General features: G+C 36.5%; 1 protein-coding gene across 6 annotated transcripts in view; it reads left to right on the forward strand.

Moving 5' to 3' along the window:
* The window catches only part of TAFA5 (TAFA chemokine like family member 5), a 417,543-nt gene extending 390,519 nt beyond the window's left edge, over positions 1-27,024 (forward strand). For 4 of the 6 annotated variants that reach the window (XR_003572392.1, XR_003572395.1, XR_003572396.1 and 1 more), the window contains 2 exons: positions 22,951-23,043; positions 24,356-25,630. Coding sequence is in view for 1 of the 6 variants with exons in the window: in XM_027893925.1 (XP_027749726.1) it covers positions 24,356-24,364 (9 nt within the window). In the remaining 5 variants the exon portion in view is untranslated. Of the gene's footprint in view, positions 1-22,950; positions 23,044-24,355 lie in introns of all 6 variants that reach the window. The other 2 variants (XR_003572393.1, XM_027893925.1) reach the window with 1 other exon arrangement.
* Positions 27,025-27,864: the final 840 nt, after the last annotated feature.

The raw sequence follows: 27,864 nt of genomic DNA on the forward strand, positions 1-27,864 counted from the left end.
CAGTCTGGGTCCTTCTATGACAAAGGATCTGCACTGACATTCTGTTTCCTAGATGCCAAAGGAAAGTGAAAGGGAAAGACGAAAAGAAAGAGGGGCAGGAGGCAAAGCAGAGAGAGAGGAACTTGATCCCTCAATCCAGGCTGTGGTTGCTGGCCACCACCATTTTCAGTCCTTCTGCCCCCGCATGGCTGTGCTGCCAGTCCGCAAAGATAGCTTTGATTACCAGGAGCTCATCATCTCAGACATTATTCCTCTCAGTGCAGTGAGCTACACAGAGAAGCAGATACAGCTTAGACCATCTGGTTCTACAGTGATAGAGTGGGTATAGGATAAAAGCTACAGTGAATACCCATTTTACTTTTTCAAAAGCTGATGGTGCTTTAGGCATCCACGAAAATCAAGACCTCTTTTGGGAAAGTGCCATTATGGCAGCCACAAATCAGAAATCCTACTCATGAAGGCGGTAATCCTGAAACATTGCACCTGTGCTAAGGGCTGCCAACTTGTGATGTCATCAATCTCCTTGGAGTCTATGTGCAAGTCAGTGTTGCCTACAGTTGCCCCAGGAACTCAACCTGCTCTTAGTCAAAGCAGCATTTCTTCTGCTTGGCACAGCAAGTACTGCTACAAGCGATTGAAACTGCCCTGGATGCCATCAGTGCATACCTCTGGAGAGGCGCAGAACACAAGGATGTCATCCTGGTATACCATGGCATAGCATGGCATAGCTATGAAGCAAGTCCCTAAGAACAGCATTTACAGAATACTGGAATGTGCCTTGAGCATTGCAGAGACTGAATGGCATCACAGGATGCTCATAGCGGCCCCTTATAGATCGGCCAAAGTGGGCAACAGAGCCCACTGCAGGCGTGCAGAGCATTTCAGGATAAGAGGCAAGGGATGCTGGTTCTTCACTCTGGTGTCTTTTTGCCTCCAGTAATACATGCAGAGGCAGAGACTCTCGTGCTTCTTTATGAAAAACAGAAGCCCCTACAGGGGTGTCGGAGGGGAAGTTGAACCCATGTACCAGATGGTTCTTGAGGTACTCCCTGAAGACTGCTGATTCAGATTCTGACCAAGCATAGGTTCTCCCAGAAAACACCTCTTCCTGAGTGTGGTATTCACAGGAGGTAGTCACTTATACCATCAGAGTGCTGAAAGGTGTTTTTCTATTAGATATGGGAAATGTGGAAGGCAGCACTTCTGTAGTTCCTGATATGATTATAGCACACAGTCTCTATGTGTACATAGCTTATCAAAATGTCTCCCTTGAACTAGAATGATACTCGGGTATTGAAAATGCTTCTTACAGGGGTACACCTAGTACTTTGATATTAAAAATCCTGAATCTAGATATACAGATTAAACCTTTTATAAAAACTTCTAAAATTGCCATTAAAAAATCTGAGTGGCCCTGTTGGGATGCAGCATGCTGCATATGGTAGATACGCATAACCCATAGAAATGAGTGGATCACTTTAGCCTGAAAATGCCATCAGAATGTAATGCAGGAATGACAGTAGTGAAATGATGCAGAAATGAATGATACCAAAGGCCTGATAATATAACAGTATTATACCTCCTTGGTCAGTATGCCTAGTATACCTCACAGAAAATCCTTATTTATGATGTACAATATAGACTGCGAGTAGCCATGTGTATAAATATCATCTTGAAAAGTAGCACTGAGTTGGAACACCAAATGCACCCATTGTAATTTCTAACAGCCACAGCACTCATTACAACCTATCATGACCATGTTGCATACGCCTTTCAGTCTTCTTGGCAGCTTGTTCTGTTTGAGGGGTGATTTGGAAAGGGAGCATTTTCTGAAAAAGACAAGGACAAATTGTTCCAATGATGGGCCAGGGGAGAAAATGGAAATGCAGAAATATGAAGACAAATACAATGTTTGGCTTTGCTTCAGTCACTTCAGTACTACAGTTTGTAGCATGCTCAGAATTGCCAGCTTCTGAAAGAATGGAGATTTAAGCATTGTCACTGTATTTAAAAACAAGGCATCTGAAAGCAAACAAAAAAAAAAAAAACCTGAAGATTTTTCATTCTTGGTGGATCAACAAGACCTGATTACTTAAACTGGCACTGTAAACACAAATGTCCTTCAGGTATTTTCTTTGGTGCCTCTATGTACAGCATTTATGTAAGGTATGTGTCATTCCAGAAGTTTATCCTATCTCACACCATAGAATAGTTTCTAAATTTATACAGCCTAAAGCAGCTGCTGAATTGAAAACAATCTCTTTGTTAAAGAACAATGCTTTGTGTCACAGAAGGAAGATATAATTTATCTTGTATGCAAGAAAACTGTCTACATAGTAATTCGACTCAGTAAGTCAACTTCTGGAGCAAAATTTCTGCTTTAAAGTTTCTTTTAGAAAGAGTCTCCATTTTTGGAAGAAGGTGCAAGTGAAATATTTCAACTAACAGGCAAAAATGATTAGCTTTGGGTGATATGACAGTACGTACTTCTGTACATATACTACCACCCAAGCAGTATCACATAAGAATAGTGATTACATGTATTAAAGAGCATCTCTTCCAGTGATACTGCCAGATTTCTGTGCTAAGCAAATCAAAAGAAGAATTGAAATGGTCATTCATATTCCTACTTCACAATGCTAATTCCTTGTAGCAGAACTAGTAATGAACTTCATTGAAGACTATGTGACATGCTCTTAATTGTATTTCTTTGTCATGGCAAGAACTCTTTCCAAAAGAAATGCTTCTTTTGGACTGAAAAATAACACAATGAGTTTCAAGGGCAGAAATGTTTGTTTTCATGATTGATCAGCCATGTTCCCTTGCTTTTTGCTGCTTAAATTCATCTGATGTTTACCCAGATATCTTGGTCATGTAGACTGAAAAAATTTTCTGGAGTGAACTATGTTGTACAGCAAAACTGTAGCAACCATCAAACTACTTGGAAATTAGGTTTCTGTAGAGCAAATAAACTATGGGTTTCTCTTAGCTCAAACTATAGTGAAGGAACTGAAGAACCATCATGAACTCATAAATCATAAACTTCAGAGGCAAAAGGAAGGAGATGATTCACTAATCCTTTTGTCTCAGGTGCTGTGGACAGTGCAGTACAGGTTGAGCCATTGCAACAGTAGCTGACAAGCTTGACCTCTGATAAGACAATAGATTTAAAGTTATTTAGCCAGGAGCTGGATATGCTTAGCCTGTCTCTGAAGAAAGATTGTCCAGCTTGAGCTGTAAACATTTTATCCAGTTTTATCCACTGTAAATCAAAATGTTCTCAATGCTGGCAAAGAAATTGAGGCATTGTTAGCTCGTTAAATGAAAAGGGCTGAAGGCCAACACTTCTCTTCATCATTAAACTTTCTTTGGCACATGTTGCATATGGTGGATGACTTGTGAATCCTCTTTAAAATTACAAATTACCTTCTTCAACCTTGATATCAGCTAGTGCTTTTCCTATTAATATAGAAAATCAATGCAGATGAATATAGAAAAAACCTAAAATGATCAACAACCATTGTGGCAGTTCCTGTGCACATAAAACATGAGATACTGCTTGTCCCCAAAACTTTTCTTTGGAAATGTGTGGGAGATGATATATCAGAAAGAGATATATCAAAGAGAAGAGGAAAGGAAATAAGTGAAAGTAAAGAAGAACATTTAACATCTGGTATGTATTGTTTCTTAATTTTTAATTTCAGTTGCTTTTAGTTAAATAGTTATTGTATTATGAGACTTATAGTAGTCTACATATACGTAGCTCATTACTGGGAAGATGGGAAACAGTCCTCATAGAAATGACATTGTTTGAAATAATGTGAAAAATATTTCAAACCTTCTGCTTAAGGTTATGGTCCTTAGAAAGACCAATTCAACTACGGCAAGCCTCCAGATCTGAAAAAATTTTCTGCTTTGAGTCCTCTATGTTCAAAGTCTCTATAGAAAGCAATTGCTCTTTTGCTTATGTAAAAGCTGCAAGATAAACAACTTTTGATCACTAAGCTTTTCTATCATATTGTATCTAGTCACTGGCCTTTTATTTATCTTTCTCAGGACTTACTGTAAAATTGCACCTGATTCAGTACAGCTATATATTGCCTCTGAAAATGAGGTTCTTTTAGGCATGGCTGGAAATTTATATCTATCTCTTGCAACTAGCAATTGTGTGCATAAATCAGTTGAGCTCACTGCTCTGACAGAAAGTCTTTTTTTTCCTTTTTTTTAATGAATTCATTTTCTATCAGATCATTGAACTGTTCCACTTCCTTCTTTGATTGCACCATAATTAGATTTGAAACAAATGAATAAGCAACTGTGTATGATGCAAGAAAGCAGGAGAACTGAATAGACTAAAAGTGAACTATAGGATGGAGTATAATGAAACCACACCTTTGCTTCTATATCTGTATCAAAGTGAAAGAGTTAATAGGTTAACACTGGCTTTACTGTTGCAGTCAATTATCCTGTTCCATCCTTTTGGTTTATTTTACATGTGCCCTATTTTGTCTGAAGATGATGAGGTGTCAGTCACTTCAAATTATGGCAACAAGGCAAAATACTGCCAGAAACATTTACCATGTCCTTAATCTGATTGGATTTCCTTTCAATAACACTGAACCAAATTACATTATGGAAGCATAAAGAAAATGTTTTTATTACAGAATCCCATAGAAATTCTACTATTTGTGTACTACTGACAATATTTACCCTGTGTAGCAAAGTTCAGTGTTATCTTCCGTGCTCTTACCAGTTTGTCTCATAAAAATTTCTTGGGTTTTACACTGTCCATATCACTGTACACAAGTAGCCCTGAGTTTGTACGCTAAATCAGATACGAAGTTTGCTGACCTTGTTCCACACCAGAAGGAGTGCTCAGTTGCCATCCATATAAACCATTTTTTGGTGAATCAGCCTCATGATGACTTTGATTATGTGACAATGTAGTGTTTCAGTCTGGATTCACTAGCCAGCTGTTCACCAAAAAGGGGATAATGATAATAATAATACCAACCAGCAGATTTCTTTTAAAGAGCTGATGGCTGGGAATCTAGATGTGACAGTTGACTCTCTAGAACCAATAGTCTTGGAGCAAACTAAACCATCACATATGTTTGTGTTATTAAAGGAATGGATATTACCTTATCTGTCATTGGTTTCAGATGTTTTACTCCTGTATTTCCATAATAAACTAGTAAGGTTTAATGATTTGTTTAAGAGTGGGGATAGGGAAAGTGCTTTCATCTTCGTGGTCATAGTTTAACCTAGTTCTCTACTTTTGTCGATGTCAATTTCCACTGTGGGAACAAGTACATAAATATACTTTGCTTCAAATTTCTCAGAGTGGTAACTTGGAACACAGTTGTCACGATTTGCACAAATCAGTAGATATTGGACAGGTTAGCAGAGGATCTCAAGAGCAAGCAGAGACTGCACTTTCACAATTCAGGTCCCTGAAAGAGGGAGACAGGACAATGAAGAGGAACTTGTGCTAACAATACTCACGCAGTAGCTATTCATGAGTTAGTAGCAGTCCTGTTTTAAATTGCATGAAATCATAATCTGTACATTCCCAAAGGAAATTTAGACTATATTCTTTCATATTATAAATCAAGCCACTTTGAAATTAATGAAATAAATTTTTAATGGTTTAAAATACTATATTACGGACAGTTTCAAGTAGTGCAAAGGATGAGTTAACTAGTTCAACTTTTATTCCTTTAAAACTTATTTCAGGGGAGCATTACATGCTATGTGTAATGTGGCTTTCTATTTTTATGGATCCTCTTGCAGTGTCATCTATTTTGTTGTAAACAAAGGTTAGGAATACCCTGATTGCTGTTGAAGATACCTTCATTTTAAATTTCCCAGTGATTTTGTTGTATATTTTTATAAGTATTAAAGAGACTTTCTTGAATTATTTTTTAACACACAACACTAGGGAAAAAGAATGTTTCAATTATCTCAGAAAAAAATAAGAGTAGTAACAATATTTATAAATACATTAAAGGAGGAAAATGTTTGGAAAAGATCTATTAAAATATATTTCCCTTGGGGAAATAGCAGCTTGCATGATTAATTTACAGTGTCTTGAGGATTCACTGTAACCCATCTTAAACTTCTTTATGTGATCAATTCCACTTTATTGCTGTGAGATTTATGCAATAAAGCAAATAAATGGTTGATTTATCTCACTGTTCTACTTGTATAACAAAGCATAAGAAACGATGAAGAGAGGTAAAATCAACTTATGTACAGAAAAGAATATATTGTATGCTGTTTAGATTTGGGAAGATAGTTATTTTAGATTTTTTTTCATAGTTTTGAATGTTTTCTTAACATATCAGGCACACTAAAAAAATTATTAAATTAAGATAATTATTTTTGCATTCACACTTGAATATGATATGTGTATATAGTCCCAGGGCTTTAGAAAGTTCAAAAATTTCTGCCTTTTGAAGGGAAACCAAAGTTTTCTGTTTAGGTCAAGAGTACACAGTGGAATGGAAGTATACTATAAGCTTCATAAATGTTGTCCAATGTGCCTGAATAATGTCATGGTGATATAAGCAAAAGGAATAACAGAGTCATCTGCTTTGTCTAGGTATATAACTCACAATAGCTTTTTTAATTCTGTCAGAAAAGAAAAACAACCAAAAAACCAAAATAAACAAACAAATCAAGCAAAACCAAACTCCAAACAAAACAGCAAACAAACATAAGAGAATGAGTGGGGATAATTCTTGTCCAGGATAGAAAACAAAATTAAGTCCAGATAACATGAAAGTCTGAAAAAGACCCTGTGTAAGAAGAACATTTTGAAGGCTTATTTTATAGAATGAATGTGTTTTCTCAATGAAACTGGGATTAAAAAGGAATATTTGTGATAGATTTTTCCTGAATTTTTAGTCAACTTTAGTGGTAATAGGCACTTTTTATATACACATATCCTTATGTCACTGTCTTGTTTTTTACTGATGTCAAAATTGTGTATACTCCTCTGTCAGTAGAAGGTGTAGATCTGGATCCTACAGTGTATAGCACATGAGAACACATTCGTTGAGAACCTTCCCACACATACAGCCAAAGTCAGGATAGATGAAGCTTCAGACAAGATGAGAAAGCACAACATGCAGTTCCCCATTGATACAAGAATCAGTGGATAACCACACCATCCATGGATGCTGTCTTGGCATCTCATTTAGCTCTGCCTGCGGTTGAAGGTGTGGCTGATTTTTTCATAAGGAATAAGGAAGTTTGGCTCTAGTTATTCTGATGATCATGGGGGTCATAGAACCATAGAATCATTTAGGTTGGAAAAGACTTATAAGATCCTTGAGTCCAACTGTAAACCAGCACTGTCAAGTCCACCACTAAAGCTTGTCCCTAAGTGCTACATCTACACAGCTTTTAAGTGCTGCCAGGGCTGGCAACTCAACAGCTTCCCTGGGCAACCTCTTCTAATGCTTGACAACACTTCTGGTGAAGAATTTTTTCCTAATACCCAATATGAACCTCCCCTGGTACAACCTGAGGCCATATCCTCCCATCCTGTCACTTGTTACTTGGCACAAGAGACCAACCTCCACCATATTCCAAACCACTGAAATTTTTAATACATCTACTGTCCTTGATAGCTTTCACCCACAAGAGAAATGCTTTAAATTTCTCCTTCCTTCTTTCCAAGAGAAAAATATATGACTGAATGTGCCTCTCAGACTAAGATGATGGGTTTTTAAAGCATGAGAGTAGGCTTTAGCTTTGGTTCTTTTTCCTTTTTAAGATTTTTTAAGCTTGTCTTAGTGGTCAGTCAGTCACGCACCTTTTACAACCTAAATTTTTCCTAAGTGGTTACATGATTTCCATGTACTTCCCTGGAACCAGCTATGTGCTGATGCAGTGGCTGAAGTCAGGGTGCTTTTCAGGGTCATGGGTTGTTTCTCAGTCACCTCTTGTCTGTCCTCTTGAGTGGGAATCTTTTCTATGCTTCATGTGCTTAAAACTGATGGGCAGCACTGGGCCCAGTCAGCTTTAGGAATAAACTGGGGATTGACTGTGTCATAATATGAAAGAGGCCTCGGTGACTGGGAAAGTTGTGTGAAGCTGGAAGGTGCTATAGGAGGAGCTGTGCCGCATACAACTGCTTCTCATGTCCCTGGGATGCACCACAGCCAGGCAGTACTTTACTTCAGGCAGCTGTATGGGACAGAACAATACTCCTCCTTTTGTGCAGTATAGCTCCCTGTCAGTTGATGTTGCACTGCAAAATAAGGTTGTAGATGCTACACCCAGTCCAAGGGAAAGAAGTAAATGTTGGGGGAATTTTAAAATGTATATGTTTGAAAAAGCAGAACAAGATTACCATGAGAAATTGCCAGCACTTCTTTTTACTGTCCCTTTCCTTTGTATTTTCAAGTACTCATTTTTCCTTACTACAGGCAATACAGAACAAATGCTACAAAAAAATATTATTCTTAGATCTTGAAAATATCAGGATCATACTAGCAATATGACAGAGTACGCATTAGTGAGTCATAAATGCAGACCTCAGCCGTTATGATATATTTATGAAAGTTTCTTTCATTTTTGCTGTCCCATCTCAGTGTTCCCAGAACATCTTATAGAGATACTGAGAGCATCTGGTTGAGTTCTTTGAGGGCAGGTCTGACCTTAGGCATTCCAGTTAGTCCAGCATGTCTACAGTGCAGCTTTGCTATGAAAAGCATCTGCAAAGTGGCTTTGCCGATTTTTATTCTGTGTCCTTCAGAAATTCCAAAGCAAGTTAACTTTGTTAAGAAAAGAAAACTAGGTCTCCTTCTTGGTGAGAAGTGTTTTTGGTGGAGACATCCTTCAAAAACAACGCAGAGGGTGAGACTGGTGAACAGTCGAGATGTGTGTAGGATATCTGCTTCCTCATCATGTGAAAAGCCTATCAGCATTCCTTGTCCCTGGAGTAGACATTCATTCCTCTTGAGTCTTGTGATGCTGTATTTATATTTGCACTGGAAGGCACCTGAATAATATTCACTGAGTAAGTGTTCTGTTATGCTAAAACATTCAAAATGTTCAGGATCATTTTCAAAAGCAATTTAGGTCCACAGGGGCTAGAACCCATTCAGCTTTATCCACTCTGACTTCTTTTTGATAAATCCTGAGGAATATTGCCCATGGTTGATACAGAGGTGAGTGCTTTCTAGCTGTGAGGTCAAAAAGTGAGGTTAAAAATGGTTTTCAATGCATTTGGTGTGGTGATTAAGGCACAAAAGTTAATGGAAACAGATTAGTGGAGACAGCACACAGTGAAATAGGCTCTTGAATGGAACCATGTTGAATACTCTAGTGCAGTATATTTGTTTATGTGCTATTCCTGTTTTATTGATGAGGCATAAATCCAAAATGCTGTTCAATACATATCCTGCCTAGTATCTTTGGCCCTCATGTTTTTATAAACAACATATTTTTCCCAGAAGAGTTGCTTACAGGTATATAAATTTACTTCTGCACACATCCAGAGGTCTGGCTACTGTGGCAAAACTGAGCAATTTAGTGCTGCCTTGAGGCCAGGAGTGTTTGATATCCACTAAGTGCATATTCCCTCACTTAAGTCTGAACAGAGGCTGATCCAGTAAATATTGGTACTCTGGGGTTCTGCACAAGGTACTGAATCCAAAGGTAATTTCCATAAAAAAACAGAGTAGGAGAAGAACGCACCAGCCACACTTTTGTAAGAATACCACAGAGGACTCAAAGTCAAAGCCAGAATCCAGTCTGTCAGGAGGTTTGATGGAGTCTGAATGCCATTTTCCAAGTTACCTGCCTAGGGACTAGTAGTTCTGGGAACCTTTAGGGTTTGGGGCTGTCCAAACTTCTACCAAGCCAATTTATCAGAAGTCAGGTATTCTGCTCTACTTCTCCCTGTGCAAGCTTTTGTCACATAGTACCTGTAAGGCAGAAGATTGTAGAAGATTGATCCTTTTCAAGGAAGTGGCTGATCTGCTGCTCTTATGTGAGGTACTTCCCACAGCAGCCACCCTGCTTCCCTACTAGGAGACTCAGTACTTGGTGAAGGAAAACAGACAAGAATACATGATCATTGAAATCTGACCAGGTCCATCAGCACTCAGTACACTGAGACATCTGCACATGGCATACTGGGGTTAATGAATTGAACACATAGACTTAGTGGTTAGACCTAACTCAAAATAATTACTGATGCGGCAAGAAACTTGTGTTCTCTTCTCTTTTCAGTGTAGGAACTGCAATCTACTTTGTCTCAAGTCTAGAGTTAAGGTAAGGGGAGAGAATGAACACTAAATCTTTCTTGTTTTAAATGTACCATGGTGCAGCTAGGAACTTTTCAAGGAGGGGGAACAATGTGGACTGCAACTTAGCACAGAGGACATTCTTTTGAAGGGATTCTTAGGGGAAAAAAAAATAGGAAAGGCAAAACAAGAAACTAATTAAGTAGTTCTTTACACATCATCTGATTTAAAATAGACCTAAATCTGTGAACAGGTTGACATCACACTCAGATATCCACCAAAGCAGTAGTAATGAGTACCTGCAGATTCACACAATCCAGCTAAGTGTTTCTCTGATGTAATAAAATTTAATAACTTTGCTATGCTTTCAGATACTGCACTTAAATATATCCTTAGTCCCCTTATCTGTTCTATGACTGAAAGGGTTACAGAAGTGTATACCTTATTCTGTCTTCAGAATTCCAGTGAATAATTTTCTTTTCAGTTTATAAAGGGTAGCTGTGAACTATGTTTAAGGTAAAGTACAGCCATTAGCTGATGCTTTAGAAATGCCATCAGCCTGTATGCCTTATTTGCGAAAGGAATTGAATTGTGAGATCTCCAGTCTTTGTTCATGCAGTCATAAATCAGAAGCTTTTTATTATAGATATTTAAAAACAGGAATTTAATCAACCATAAACTATTATGTTAATTTGGCAAAAGGACCAAGGAGAATTTTTTTTTTTACTTATTTGCCTTTTTTTAAGTCTTAAGAACTTAGTCAAGAGTTCTGTTTATCTTTTGTATCTTCAGATTGCAACACTTCTTTCCCTTAACTCACAAACTTACCAGACTGAAGTGTTCTGCCACACTTTTCACTTTAGGACACTGTATGTTATATTTCCTATGAGCCAAATATCCTTTACAGAGATGTCTGGGAAATAAGCCAGTTACAATGGTCTCAGGAGAATCAGCAGGACTGCTGAAAAACAAAAAAGTATACTTATATTTAAGGACATGTATATCTCAAATTAGTACAGCAAATGGCAATTGACAGCTTTTGATGAATCTTGGCACTAATTTCTTATCAAGCAATCTATGAGGCTTTAAATGAAAATGTATTTATCTCTTTGTTGACATTATAAACATCTCTGAATCTGTAGCTTCTGAATTATGTCTACTTATAAGCCATGTCCTTTTTTTTTTCCAAATTTTAATACTGTTTGTGTAGATTTGACCTATTGGGCAACTGTGTATCTCATAAGTGAGCAGAGCAGTGTCATTGCTAGGAATGATAGGATCATTTTCAAGTCACTCCGTTAATTTTGATGGCAAGGTGATCAATTGCACTTTATATGAGTTTGGCCAAGGTTATTTGGTCCGTTTTTGAGAAAGATGGCCTCTGGCAAATAATGATTTTTTTTTTTTTTCCATTTGGAGTTAGCCCAGAGGGTTCCAGATGTCAGAGCTCTGACTTTCCATCGTGCCAGATTTTGAAGGAAAATTCCCAGGAGCAGAGCTTATTGGTGGAATATGCAGATACTCTGCTATTTATAGAAGGACACTAGTGTAATCAAATATCAACATAAGTGCACCTTTAAATAGAAAATCATGGTGAAAATGTCTTCTATTACACATTGATATAGCTCTTTTGCATTTCAAAAGTCTGTATGAAGAACAAGTACCACAGGTTAATCAAGCATACTTTATCAGAGTAAGTCTAAAGACTTGACAGTGTATATATTGTTAAAAGTAAACCCTCCTGACCTTAGCTTTTAGTCAGAGGGTGTGCTGGTGTGAAGTCTTTAAAAGGAAAGAGAGAAGAATCAGGAATAATTTCAAATTCTTTTGATCCAAATGTTTAATCAATGAAAAATCAGATCAACAATTAATCATATTTGTTAAAACTTGGAATTTTCAGGAGTTTTTTTTTATATTTAAGTATTTTAATACTTTTAATACTTTTACTTTCAGAATCCAAATGAAATTTCAATTCTATCATATTATTTCACATTTTCATTACACTTGCCACATTATAATGGCATATCCATTGCAATTATAATCTGTTTAATTCCTACTGATATATTATAATAAGCTACATTGATCCAATCAATTTTTAGGAATACATTTAAATATTATATATATATATATATATATAACATATATTATATATAATATATATAATATATATATAATAACAATTTTTAAATTTTTAGGGCTGAATGCTACTTAAAACTGACTAAAACATCAAGATCAAAGTGTTCCCTGGCTGTGCTAAAATGAAAAGAAGCTAAGCATCAAATGTACTAATTAGAAGGCAGCTGTTTTCCTGTTAGTATCTTAGCTTGAAATAACTTTTTCTAGGAAGATGAAAATATCATCTTATCTCTAGAAGTTGCATAGCATGCAGTTGATTTTTTTTTAAATTAAAACAACAACAAACAACCAGACACACAAAAATCCCCCAAACAAACCCAAGGAATGTGCTGTTAGCCTAGTCCAATATCAATGGAAAGACAAAGGTTCTTTAAAATGGTAAGGTTTTATTTCATTTACATGATAAAGGCAATTGTTCCTCAAATACTATTAGGCTATACATTTTTAGAGCATTTGACATGAAGGAACCTAAAAAATTGACCAATATATGTGTATAGAATTGCAGTATCTGCTGCAAAAACTGTATTGCCACCTCAAAATGTCTGGTTTTCCATGAAGTCTCCTTGACCAACAAAATTGTAAGTTAGGCTTTCAAATGCCCAAAGGTCAATGCTATAATTCTTATAGCCCAGATTTTTATTTTTCTATTAGAAGTATTATATAGTTTCACCACAGCTTATATAACACTGTGACACTGAAAATAAGACATTCCAATCAATTCTGACTAACAAGTGATGCTAATTATTTAAGTAATAAATATAAAAATATTATATATTCATAACAGCATATTATGAATACATAATATAGTAGTACTATGTAATACGATTACATAATACTACTATGGAATGCAAAATGAAAAATTAATTGTTTAAAATTAAAGTTTAACTTTTTCAAATACCATTTTTTCTAAAGCAAAATTATTCAACATAATTTTTAACTGTTCTTGCACCTATTGAGTCTCACGGTGATAAAAGACTTTATGATCAGATTTATTAATTCTGTATAGAAGAGAGTTGCAGCTAAGCTTTACAAACAGATGTGACTTCTGGGGCAAATGTTATGCTTTTACTTTGCAAGGCTATCTTTCAATAGTATTTTCCTGCCTATATTGTCATTCCCACAGTGGTTCCTGTGAATCTTGCTGAATCTGTACAACACACACACATTGTCTCCTACTCAGATCCTGTTTCTTTTTCTATTTTAAAAAAAAAAAAAATAAAGCTTTTTTTTTTACGTTTCTGTTTAATTAGTGAAAAATGTCCAGTGTCAGAGAAACACAAATTATTCCTTGCTAATTAACCCCGATACAGTGACATCTCCAAGAAACTTGTAGCTTAATCTAAGACCTGTTACGAGGAGAATATACAGGTCTCCTGACAGCAGAAACTCAAACCGTATGATGTCATTTGTGCATTAGACCTGTTTTATATGGCATGTAATATCTGACCTCAGTGGAAAGATTGATCATAACTTCTTCCATCTGATATTTATGAAATGTTGCCTAGCATGTCTGGCAGAGTCAGTAATACATTTTCCTCTTTTTCTGTTATGTCTCGGGTTTCTATAGCATCTGAGTTTTGTGTGATTTCTCATTAAACATTCTCAAGTTTCACCCACGCAGGCCATCTGGACTACAGTTAATATTTTAGGACCTATCCCCTTAACTTTGATGTACATTCTTGTAACTGCTAAAACATGGTGATATCTCTTCCTTCTGTCTTGAGAACCTCCCCCTCACAATCCCAGACATATCAGAGGAGCCAAGGGCTTGATACTGCCAGCAGCTGAACTCTTTCAGATCTCTTGTATATTTTTTCAAATCTGAGAAAACCTATCATGAAAAAAAGAAATCTGTGAATTCACAGAAGCAAAAATCTTATCAGAATGAAAGGAGTAAAGCCCTAAAGTATAAAATATTATAACAAAAATTAGTATCATGGCTCCTCGAGTTGATTTGTTGCATTAGATTATTGACAAATAAATGGTACTGTGATGAATAGCACAGGTACTGTGTGATCCACTAAACTGGATTCACTAATGACATTGTCAATACTATAGCTTGATCCCTGTCTTCACCTGAAGCTTATTTCCCACTCAGGTTCATTGGATTTCATCTGAGTAACTGTTTTATGAACCAGCAAGGTCCATTACACACCTATGATTGGAACAAGCATTTTACTCTGATTTAAGCAAGAAGTATCTCTTAAATAGCTCAGTCATTTTTGAACTATTCTTGGGGTCTGATGTTACTATTTATCATTCCTATGAAGTGAAAACAAGCTTGAAAGATAACAAAGGTCAGATAAATGTTTCTAAGAAATTGAGAACTCTCATAATACTTGTAATGACTTGTGCTTGGTGTAATATGACTCTTTTCTCTGATCCCATTCTCCTGAACTTCTAGGACTGTGTGATCACTGTAATGGCATTTCTCTCTTAAGGATGGACTCCACAAATATTTCATGGTCTGTCTCGTAACATTAACTAACTGGACCATAATCAATTGCTTCTTAGGCATAAGAACTGATCACAATTGGAATCTTTTTCTTCTTACCTGTCATCTGCATCACTCAACCCAGCTGGAATGCTCAGTCACAAGAACATGACTTGGGCAGTGATGCATGGGGAGTGGGTCACTCATAACTAAATCAGACCCACTGAGTCACAAGCAGGAACTGCTTGGAACCCTTCAATGTGAGAAAAGAGAGTAAGGGCAGAATTCACTTTCCTAAACTCATGTGTCCAGGGCAGGCTAGATGTTCCAAGAGCCTAAGATATATTCAGGAGGTGCAAATGTACAATAAGGCCTTGTTAAGTAGCATCTGGAGACCAGGGGAGGTGCCCAAATAATATCCCAAAGGCACTAAGCATCTATGCTTAAACAGTATTAAACTCTAGATTTTGTTGACCCTGACTGAGATCACACTTAAACATTGCATGCAATACCTACATTTAGATTTCATAATCTCTGAATTTGTCCCAAGGAGAATTGTAATGATGAGGAGCTGAAGGGCTATCATGGAAGAGACACTGCTTCAGCCATCTCTAAAGTCTGATTGAGAAAGGTTTCTACAAGGTAGGGGGTTCACCTCACTTCTAGGAGAGGCACATGAAACTAAATAAGGTGGTAAGATTCTCCGTGACTGATATCTTTGTATGTTAAGAGAGAAGATTTACTTTCTTGCCTGCTCCCCCAAAGTTTTATTGTGGCTGCTTTTATGTATTTCTATCTTCTGTCTGCGTAAGTTTATTGTAAATTACGGAAAATTCCTTGAAATTTGCCACAGCTTATTTTTCCTCTTTTGTTGTTTGTTTTCAGTCTACTGCAGAAATAGGATCACCACAGCACTGCTTGCCAAAATACCGCAGAAATAGGGTAGGGAGAGTAATGGTGATGTTACCAAAGAATTTAGATCCAGTAGGCTGCAGAGTGTAGAGAGCACTCTGGCTCTGGTAGACAGTGACACACTGATTGGTTTTTGAGACACTGCATCCCTACTTTGTGTTAGGTTTAAATGTATTTTCACTCAATCAGAATGCTACACAGTATAATGCATTTAAGTGTCTGCTTTGCCACTAGGGGATTAAAATTGTTTTAATGAGCTAGTTTGGGATAATGATCCTTAAATTCCTTGTCTCATCCTTCTTCCTGGCTTTGCTGTAGTCATGCACAGCCTTAAACTGGAGGATGAGCATAGGTGTGCAAAAGGGTATTTTACATGGGATTGTAAGAATATACCACAAAACAAACATAAATATTTCCTGGACTACAATAGGAAATTGCACTTACAGACCTGAAAGGCTGTAAGGTGTATGGATATGTTGTCATTAAACAGAGGATCAGCATTTATCACTGTATGCAAAATCTGTCAGTTTTCCCATTATCCTGTTGAGAAATATCCTCTCCCTCTCCAAATCTTGAAGAAAACACTTAGTTACCTCTCAGCATTTTCCATCGTCCTTTCAGAATGTTTATGGTTGAATGGTGGATTGAAGTATCTCTAAAAAACCTTGTGTTGAATCTGATACAAGAAGGAATGTTGACTTTTTAAGGAATATCCATTTCACTTTCCGGAAGAACCTCATTATTTCTGTGGTGAGGTGTTTCAGGGAAAGATTTTTCACATTTTATAAAGTGTCTTTGGGTCCAGGAACCAAATCTCATGAACCTGTTAACAAGGATGTAACATTCTGTTAGCCTGGGACTTTTTAGTTTTGCACTGAAAATGAGTAGGATCAAGGCTCAAAATACTGAACTAATTTGTGCTATTACATGCTTGTGTTGTTTTCCATTTACATATTAGACAACTGTGTAAGAGCAATTCTGGTTTAGAAAATTTTACCTTCTTTGCAGAGGATATAAGGACTAAGAGGAGTGGTAGGCTTTCTTCTGTTTATGTGTCCACTTACATTTGAGCTGTGTTGAAGACCACACTTGCTTTTCTGCTTTCACTGGATGTCTGTATGTTATTTCTACAGAAGAATGTTGTGTATGTTCTTGCTTTTGTTTTCAGACAGGTCTATGAGAGAATAAACCCCCTCCTGCATTATTCTTATCTGACTTATATATATGTGTATGTGTAAATATATATATATACACACACATATATATAAATATATATAAAAATATATATATACACACACATCTATTCCTCCTCTACTCTCATTCCCCACAACTCCTCAACCCTAATCCTAACTCTAACCCACAGCTGTCCGCTTACTGCTTTCTACTCAAGTACTAGACAAAGACTAATCAGAGTACAAATACAACATATTTATAAATATATTGCATGTCAGAATTCATCTACAGTGCTACTTTGGTTTCTGTAATGATGCAAAACATGACTGCTTTCTTAAGCAATAAATTGTTAGGTGGAATACATAAACTAGACACTGTACCTCATTGGTGAACACTGACTATGCAGTTCCTTCAATAGCATTTGAACTTTTGATTTAAAACTCACACTTTTTAAGTCAGAAGTAGCTCTTTTAATGGATGAAATACCATAAATATTCCATCTAAAAGCATGTTGTCTTTTTGATGTATTATTCATTTAACTATTTTTACAATCAGTCTTATTAAAACTCTGTTCCAATTTTTACTGTGAGTGTGAGCCTAACCTTTATCTAGCCCAGCTGCCTGTCAGTCAGATATCACTCACAGATGTCCCTGAACAGTCTCCTCCTTTAATTAGAAAAGGAAAAGTAATACTTTACATTTGTGTGTGGACTTAAATACTGGCTTTTTAGACTTTTTTTCTTTTTTCCATTAAGTAGACCAGTAAACTTTAACTATTAGGCAGGATTGTTTTTTAAACTTTAAAGTCATATCACCCTTTTTACGAAATACTCTTTTCTTGTGGCAATACAAGCATTATTTTATGGAAGATCATTGTATTTAATAGATTTATTAGCACATAGAAATATTTAAGTCACTTTTTCACAAGAAGGTTTAATGTAATAAAGGTTATGTCTTTGTTAAGCATTTTTAATCTATAAAGAGTATGCTTTGAATATAGGTATATAGGTACAAATATTCAGAATTTCGTATACATTAGGTTACTGCATTTAAACAAAAATAGATTCTTAGAAACATTGATGATTTAATCTGAAGCTATCTCCTACCCTGGAGAAAAGCATCAGGAATGGTAAATCCAGGTTGTTTTTATAATATCCTGAGGAAAGCTCTGGATATTCTTAGACAATTTCAGTCATGCTAATATTGCAGTTGCTTTTTGTTTGAAGAGTAAAAGGGAGGCAGAGAAGTAGTCATTTTTCAAGTTTACAATTCCACACCAGTTACAAATCTTTCTTAGTTTTACCTGCTACCAACCTTCATATTTGTGCACACCTCTAACCATTTTAAAAGAACAGAAAGAAATCATATAAAATTGGGTTACTTGCTCAGGGTCTTTAGCTAGAGTTATTTTGAGGGTGTTTGGTTTTTAGCTGGCACATGAGAGATGAAGACAAGCTGTTTTGCGTAGTTGTATCTTATAAGATGTGTGATCCTCTTCATCATTCTCTCTTTCTACCCGTGGTGCTTCAAGGAACTGATTTAAGGCTTTCACGGGAAGCAGAATGAGACCTGCCTTACTCTTTTGTTATCCACAACAGCTCTAAATGCTACTCCAGGCAAAAATCCCCCATGATCACCTTGGTGCCCAAGGGCTTTGAATGTTCTGAGCACAAATATTCTTGCTGCTGTCTCTTCTGGACCAGTGTTGACCTCTGGGTGCTGGTTGACAGCTGTCTGAACATGACACAACAGTGTGCTCAGGTGGCCAAGAAGGTAAATGGCATTCTGGCTTCTATCAAAAGTGGTGTGGCCAGCAGGACCAGGGCAGTCATCATGCCCCTGTACTCGGCACTGGTGAGGCCACACCTTGAATCCTGTGTTTAGTTCTGGGCCTCTCACTGCAAGAAAGACGTTGAGGTGTTGGAGCATGTCCAGAGAAGCTGGTGAAGGGTCTGGAGCACAAGTTTCTTGAGGAGTGGCTGAGGCAGCTGGGGTTGTTTAGCTTGGAGAAAAGGAATCTCAGGGGTGACCTTATCTCTCTTTACAACTACCTGAAAGGAGGTTGTAGCAAGGTGGGGGTTAGTTTCCCAGGAAACTAGCAACAGGAGGAGAGGACACAGCCTCAAGCTGCACCAGGTGAGATTCAAGTTAGTGATCCAAAGGAATTTCTTCATTGGAATGGACTACCCAGAGAGGTGGCAGAGTCACCATCCCTGGAGGTGTTCAAAAAACAGCTGGACGTGGCACTTAGTGTTATAATCTAGTTGACAAGGTTGGACTTGATGACCTTAGAGGTATTTTCCAATGTAAATGAGTCTGTGATTCTGCCACCTCCATTGCTCTTCCTTAGCATATGTTCAGATGCTGCAAAGCAAGCTCTTATTATTATATATGGCTAAGGCTGAGCTCAGACCTGGGCTACCTACATGACCCAGGGTCAAATGTATTTCAGCTGGGTTAGAAACCACATTTCAGATGTGGTTTTAACATTTCCATTCATTGTAAAGATTTTCTAATCATAAGAACAGTTCCACTTCCTGTGCTAGTATTGCTTATGAAGTAATGGGCAATTCAGAAGAAGGAAGGAGTGTATGTTCTGACCCAGCATATTCCAAGAACTTGTAAGTTCAAAAAATGTAATAGGTGACAAAGAGGATTTTAACAGAAAAGGAAATTAATGATCAGGATGATAGTCTTGGCAGATGGTGAGGGGAAGTTGAAAAGATAGGACTAGGAATGTTATTTAAGGAGAAATGACACTGTGTTTTGTTCTAGACAGATTGATATTAAAATAATTATTATTGGGAGAAAAATATCTTTTGCAAAGAGTCTCAGAGTTAGAATAAACACTTCTTTCTATGTCTGGCTTGAATAGTGGAAGCGAAAAGAAACAAACAGTGGGTGTAAAAAGAAAAGACAGGTTCTCCTAGAAGCTGAGTAATAATGAAATTCTGCTCTCTGTAACTCATGAATGCTACTTTGTTGGAGTGCAGCACAGGAAAATATACCTGTATATACACTATCTAGTACATTAAACTTCACACACAAGCATATACACTAAATTTGTCCAATCTTATTATTCCTAGTTCTTGAGGTACTACATTTTGAACTCTGAAATTGTGCTTCCCATGGCTAGCTCAGTGAGACAGAATACAGCACTGAGTAGAGTAGCTTCCATGCTTCTTATTCTGAATAGCTGCAGACACTTTGCAGTTAGATTAACTTGTCCTTTTTTTTCTGAAGACTAAGCAATTCAATTTTCATATATGAACAGCATGGAGAAAGGGAGAAGAAGGGAGGAAAACAGAATAAATTTTCAGGAGAGACTATGGGAGTTCTCATGAATGCAACAGGTCATTGCTACTGATTGGATCACCACCAGAAATTCACAATTTTGTTCCATAAAACATAAGGTATCTTGCAAGGGAGCGTAAGGTTTTCCTTGGGCATTTTAATACTTTTACACCTCTCTTTCTGCATCATACATGCTTAGCTGTTTAAGGACCTAGAACAGAGAGCCTCAGATGCAGAGAGGAAAGACATGCTCTTTATCTGACTTGCAATCAGTTGGTAAAAGGTTTAGAACTGTTTCCATTATGAGTGGATGTGTGAGACAGAGACTGGCCCAATCTGCATCCATCTCTGTGAATTATCTTTGTGCAAAAAGAACCCAAGCCAAAAGGAAAGCCATTTGCACTGATGGATGCAATACAAAATCCTAAGACTCACAGAAGCATTTTCAAGACTGTAGTTGAAAGTCTAAAATACACAGTTTAGACAAGTAGTTCAGCTTTTAGACAACATTGAAACATCTTTATGATGATCAAATACTTTGTAAGTATCCAGAAAATTTCCAGAAATTGGTGCTGGATAGAGTTGTCATTGCAGAGCACCAATCTGACCACAACAGGTAGTCATGTAAGTGCACTTGGTTACTGTAGCAAAAATAACAACTTTGGTGCACTCTGACTTTCATTTTTATTCTGAAAACACAGAGTGAAAACCAGATGAAACTGCTAAAGCTTTAAAAGATTTGACATGGAATTGCTGGTATTTATGTGGATTCCATTTAAAGTAAAAGGTCAGGCCAGACATACTTGAAACTCAATCCTAAATCTGAAAATATTTTCCACCTGCAGTAAACCTGGCTCAATTTTCTGGTTTGTGATGAGAAATTCAAACATTTTATCATTAAATTCAATCCTAGATACTACACTGAAAGAAAGACAGAGGTTTATGGGTTGGTGTCTTTTGGTGGAAAGCCTGTATAAGTCAGCAAAGCATCATGTATTTTTATCTTCTCAAGGTGACTAACATAACTTTTTTTCCTTTGTCTTTGATCATAAGAATGAACCAATGAACTATTTTATGTGCCATTAGGGCAAACTTGGAGATGGACTGACCCTTATTCTACTCCCTCTAGAGCAAGACAAATTAAGTGTACTGTGTTATATTTGCTCTAATAAGCCAAACACTCTCAGGACATATTCAAGCCATCCAAGAACAATACTAAGATAAATATTGTCATGTGAACTGTCTTGTTTCTTATGCTTTGGATTTTTAGCAGGAAAAATTGTTTTCCTCTTGAGCAGATTTCTGTGGAACACACAGGAGCTTGGACTTCCTTCATGTAAACAGTCAGATAACAAACAGTAGTATTTTAATTTTTGGTACTAGATGCCCACTCAGTATCTCAAAGTTGAAGAAGCTCACAGCCAGAAAATCTGGCTCCTTGCAAAGGAAGCAGAACCTGCTGTCTGAAGCACTGGGAAGAAATACTGACTGCACTGAACTCAGTGACAAACAGACTTGTGCATTGGTACCTACAACCAAAAAGGTTGTCAAGCCTTGGAAGAGGCTGTCAATGGAAGTGATTGAGTCGCCATCCCTGGAAATATTTAAAAGACGTATAGATGTAGTCCTTAGGAACATGGTTTAGTGGTGGACATGGCAGTGCTGGATTGGATTAAATGGTCTTGAAAGTATTTTCCAACTTAAATGGCTCTATGATTCTATTCAATGGTTTGAACTACTACTATAAATAGTAAACAAGTCCTTTTCATTTTTTTTAGGAGTCCTTCTTTTCTCTTATTTGATCTATCTCTTTTTCTGGGGAGTGATTAATTTACCTGTATTGAGGAATGAAAGGGAAAAAAGCAGGAGGTGGGAGGGTAGGTGTGCATTCTCTTCCTCTTCTCTGAAGTCATCATGCTCTCCCTTATCTTCTCTCTTCTTTTTATCTGTTGTTCCTACTGTCTATCTTACTTCTTTTTCATGCCTTCATTAATAAGATGTTTAAACTTCCCTGGCTAACCTACACGTTTTTTCCCTGTTCATTTAATTTTCTACTGTCACTGTCCAAAGTTGTAAATTCACCTCCTGTTCTCTAATCTGTTCCTCTTCCTGTCATCACTTTATTTCAAGCCTGCTCTCTGCCCTTCCCCAGCATTTTTAAGATGCATAATTTTCTCCCCTCTACTCTTCTTCTTTAAAAGCGTTGATACCATATTCACGCAGCAGGGGTGTTCAAAGTGGAGACAGGGATAGCAAGTCAGGAAGGAAGCTTTTATACCCATAAAATGACAAAGCAGCAGCTATCTGTGAATGCATGTTGTATCTGAATTCTCTCTTCATCCTGGGACCAGTATGGCAGAGAAGCACACTATGAAAACACTGAACATACAGTCCATCAGCACTTTACGCTGTTGCTTTTAGCTGTGGGCCATTGAAGCCTGTAATAAAGGAAAGATGGAGCTATGTCAGGCTAATTCTTAACACAATAGTAGTTTACTTTCAGACCTAATAAACCATAAATCATTTGCTTTGTGTCTTGCAGCCTAAAAGGTATCGCTACCTTAAAAGTTGTGATCTTTTCTAATGGGAAGAAAAGTAGGGGGCATAGCAAAAATCCCAAGGAGGGGTATAAAGTGGAAACAGAACAATTAATAGAAGCAAAACTTTAATTTCTCTTGATGAAAGTATATTTAAGAAGGGGAATATATCACAATAATCAATGAGGTTTTTTGCCTTCAGCCTGTCTGAGGCCATGTGGTTTGGAGATCTGATCACTAGTCCGAAAAGAAAAGGCTGTTTGCAAGATTTCTGGGGTGTTTTTTCCTGGAAAAGGTGAGAGGACAAAAGCAGAACTCTATGACATACACTTTTATGCCTTTTAAGGAAAGTATTCATCCCTCTATCTGCCTGTCTCTCTCTGTCTCTCTCTTTCTACATGCATATATATAGAGATCCATATGTTTCAAGCTGTCACTAAGTTGATTTGGAGGCAGGTTTTTCTTTCATTTGCTGCTCTGAGGGTTAGGCTAAATCCACAAATTTTTATATGTGGCTTGAACCAATTGAATTGGATTTTCTTATTTGTTTTGCTCTTTCACATTCACTGTTCAGTATTTTCTGGAGTTTTGCATGGTATTTCCATCAGTAATAACAGTTCTGACTGTTTGGAGACAGAACAATGCCAAAGCAGAAGATCTTGTATTTCAAAATTCAAATGGCATTTTGTAATAATCATGCTTGCTTAATACACCCCAAAACATTTTGTCTTTTACAGCATCGGTGTAATTTTTAAACCATTTCTAAATTGATACTTTGGGCGAGCATGTGTAGCTGGCTCCTTGTTGTATAAATCAGTCATTATTTTCTCGTTTGTGTTTGTGCTGTCTTCCAGTACTCAATTTCCTTAATAGTGGGAACTTTGGTTTTGTTTCTCTTTCAGAACACTGCTTCCATTCCATTGTCTTTTCAACAGGTTCATTGGGCAGTCCTTTGCCCATTTCCATTCTCTTATGATTTTTTTCTTCTGTGTAACTAAACCAATTTTCTGATTAAATTGACTATTAATGGACATTATTTACATTAATTTTCACTTGTAATAGCATCGCTAGAGGGCAGTATTGATTAAATTAGGAGCACTCTTAGTGCTCTTTGAAAACTTAACTGCAGAAAAGCCTCCAGTGTAAAACATCGTTGCATTTTTAAGATCTGGTCATGGCTTTTATGTCCATTTTTCATCACAATCTATACGTAAAAAGTAAAAGTAATCTTTTTTCTTTAATTGCCATGTCTATTAAACATTGTTATTTGTAACTTTAATGTGTGTAAAAGAACATTCTATGACTTTTATGAAAAAGAATGTGCATAGAGCTTAGTAGAAAATAGATGGCATTGAAGTTACTTTAAATTATAATTTCTATTCAGAGCTTTATGATAAATTATTATTAAAGTACAGTTTTTAATCATAAAAATATAGGTTTGTTCATGTTTTTTTCTCTGGGATAATGCTGTGAAAAATAAATATCTTTGAATTCATTAACTGTCTCCTTGAAAAATCTCAGTACAGTGTATTTTAAAATAATGTACATCAAAGATAACCAGAATTATAAATTAAGACACTCACACATTTGTTCTTATTGATTTACAGGTCTCCTGACAAATGCAGCAACACAGAATCCTCGTAGGAGTGGTTTAGGCTCTCTGTGAGCTACTTAACTTAGTCAAGTTTCACTGCTGTTGATCATCATCCGTTATATGTCATCAACTCAACTGTCTGTTTCTCTGTATCTCATGAATGACAGCATAATTCCTCTACATTATGAGCTAAAGTTTGTTCTGCCATTCTAAGGATCACTGGACTAAGGAATATAGAAAAAGAGATATGCTTGGGCATTAGCAATACAAACAAGTTCATGGTTAACGTTTCATCTGCGTTATACACCACTGCTGGACTTGCTGTTATCTACATGTTTCAATCCGAAGAGTCTGCTACAATGAAGAGTATCATCCCAATCAGCCTTAGAGAAGACTGTTTTGCCTATGGGAGGACACTGAGGTGCAAAAGAGAAACTCTTCTTGTGCCCTAAACTGTCTGAATTGCTTTTATTTTCTTATACTTTCAGTATATACAATAGACCAAAGAGCAAAATCTATTTTAAAGTGGACACTATCTTACTCTTAACAGAATTCTGTCATTAAATTGAAGGAGGTCTCCACAAACACGATTCCAGCTTTCACAAAGATGAAATGTTGTTGTCAGCAGAAGTCTTTATGGAAAGCTGCAGTAAAAACTAACTAGAGACCTGCTCTTGAAATGCCACGTTTGAGAGAACATAATGGAGCACTAAGAGAAAATTACCTAAGTTTGAAAAACTTGGACGAAAAGAACACAAACTGTCTACACGGCACCTTTATTCCTCTGTACTTAGATTGACTTTCTCGTACTAAAATCATTTTCAGTTTTAACCAGTTAAACATGCCTCTTCTACAGTTCCATTTTTGATAGTTAAAGTTGGATAATACAGTATTTGCAAAGAGCATGTTTGGTCATCTGTGGCCTATGTCTCATCTGATACACCATTTAGCACCAGAGAGCAAATTAAAGAGAAAACAAAAGTAACATTTGTTTGAAAGAGATCATTAAATGTATTTTGAAAAGCCTAAAGTTATATATTTAACAGTTTTTATATGTTGTATATTTGTAGAAAATCCTATTTAACAATTAACGTGATAACTCTGACAGTCATGACAAGTGGTTCAGAGTTAAGTTGTGTTTTATTACTTCAGTTGTCTCTGAAGTGACTGGTGTCGTTTGCTTTCTTCCATGGGGACATTCTGGATGTAAAGCATGACCAGAGAGGACTGTGTAGAAAAAGCAAAGAATAATGTTGTTTATATTACATAAATGCATTCAACCATTGCACTGTTGGAAGGCATTTTTTATTTTTATTTTATTTTTATTTCTTGTCTTTATGTACTGATAAAAATAGAGTGTAAAATATTTTACTCATTGCTCTTCATAGCAAGGTTTGTTTTTCTTTCTTTCTTTCTCTTTCTCTCCCCCTACTTTTATGTAAGGGTCAGTTTGAAGCCTGTTCTTTGATCCCATTTTCAGTGTTTTTACCTCATTGTTAGAAAGTCCACTTTTTCGGCATTATTGGTTAGTGAAAATTTAGCAAAGACAGCATAGACGAGGGAGAAATTATGACAAAACAGAAAAACAAAGCCTTGTTCCCTTTTACTGTACCGTTTGGCATACAGGTTTGGTACATATTGGTATGATGCAATCAACAAGGGAGCTTAATTTCTTCCTAGCAAATGTGTTACGGTTTCAAGTATACTACCTAATACTCAAATTAACTTTTAGTGTTATGCTAGTTCTATTCTACTAAAGAAAAATATATAGAGATTATTCAAGTGACCATAGATGAGAGGTACAAAAATGAAAAGTTGGTAAAAGAATTTTTTTTAAAGCCTGCTCAAACACTGAGGCTTATTTAATGCAGAGGTTGCAGGAAACATGACCTATATACATTTTGTCTTCAAGTAAAATAAATAAATACAAAATTCTTATTTAATCATAGGATTTTGACCAGTATCAAAGTAGCAATTAAAGCCCAGCCACTTGTAAAGTGTAATGGACTGACTGCACTATAAATGACCGATGTCAGGTTTAAAATGTCATGCAATAAATGATGGTAAATACATTTACTGTACATGTAGACCTCAAGAGCCAGATCCTTCACTTTACCAACTCTCTGTTTTGATTTATTTTAAAGAGAGCATAGTAGCCTTATTTAGTAAACACAGAAAAATGAAAGATGTTACATCATTTTTGTTGCTTTACAGTATTCAGTTTTGTGTTGGTTCAGCTAAATTATGAAAAATAAAGAAAATCCTTTTCTAAGTGAGACTTGTTCCCTGAGCATGACGTCACCAAAGGAATTTCACCAGATGATAAGTAAGGTATGAGCACAGAGAGGAAGATGGAGTTGGAAATTGAGGACATGGGTTGTGTTTTGAAGTTTTACCCTTCCATTTTCATGTCTTGGGCACCTTCATTTTGGTATGCTTAGTTACAGATCATATTAAGGTCGCTTATTTTCTGGAAATCAGATCCTCTAGGAACTCGAGTATCTAAGAATGTGCATCTGAAATCTTTACATCCAAAATCATACATTCCAATCAGTTCTGAATATGCAATCTTATGTCTTTGTTTTCTAAGTACTTTAAAAGCTCAACAAAAGGTAGATGTACATTGTTTATAAGGTCCACTCTGGAGAAGAACTATCAAAGACAAAAGATTCTGATTATTCTTCAGAGATGTATTCTAGTTGCTGAGTCTCCTGTGTACAACAGACACCTCAAGGCACTTAAAATGTGTTTTGTGCATTTCTTTCCCAAAATGTACAGTTTTAAGCAAACAAAATATACTGGCTGCATTTGTCACTGTGAATTACTACTCTAAGAGCAGTGGTGAAATGTTTCTCTCTCAGGAACAATATGTTTTCAGAATATTGTGAACTTTAATTTTACAAAACTAAGTTACATAAAAATTGTTTGTTTCTGAAAGTACTTTATGTGCCTCTTCCAAAGCAGAATTTAAAACACAGAGGGGAATGTCTTATTTGAATGCTATTAAATATCCTTCATTTCTCAGCTTGCAAGCAAGTAACTTTTTCAAAACACACTTGAAAGGGAACAGAATAATACATAAAAAGGCATGATAGACTAATAAAAACGACCTCCAGAAATGCAGTAAACCTTCAATTTTTTTTAAAAAAAAATCTTCTGTGCAGCTTTCTGTTAGCCGAGGCAAGGACACATTTAACTACTGCTTTTAATACCTGGGATATCAAATGGAGCAAACATTAGCACACTATAGCAATCAATGTGACACATCATTCTCCAATTTCGTAATTATGCTTTTAGCTTTTTCCCCCACACACAATTCATTTCTTCTCAGCAGTAGATCAGGTTTTATGCATGTGGTATCCTCAATCATTCAGTTGTTTACTGAAGTTGTAACCACGTGCTGTTGCATAAATCTTTAGCCCAGGCACTTACTATCTTCTATAGCCTATTCATCACAGTCCTGAGTACTAATTAGAGTTTCCAGAAGAAAATAAAGACTTCAACACTGTGTCTGAAAAGCCT

The sequence above is a fragment of the Empidonax traillii genome, unplaced genomic scaffold (genome assembly GCF_003031625.1).
Source record: "Empidonax traillii isolate 1590-97213 ecotype Southwest subspecies unplaced genomic scaffold, ASM303162v1 scaffold412:size659165, whole genome shotgun sequence".
Lineage (NCBI taxonomy): Eukaryota > Metazoa > Chordata > Aves > Passeriformes > Tyrannidae > Empidonax > Empidonax traillii.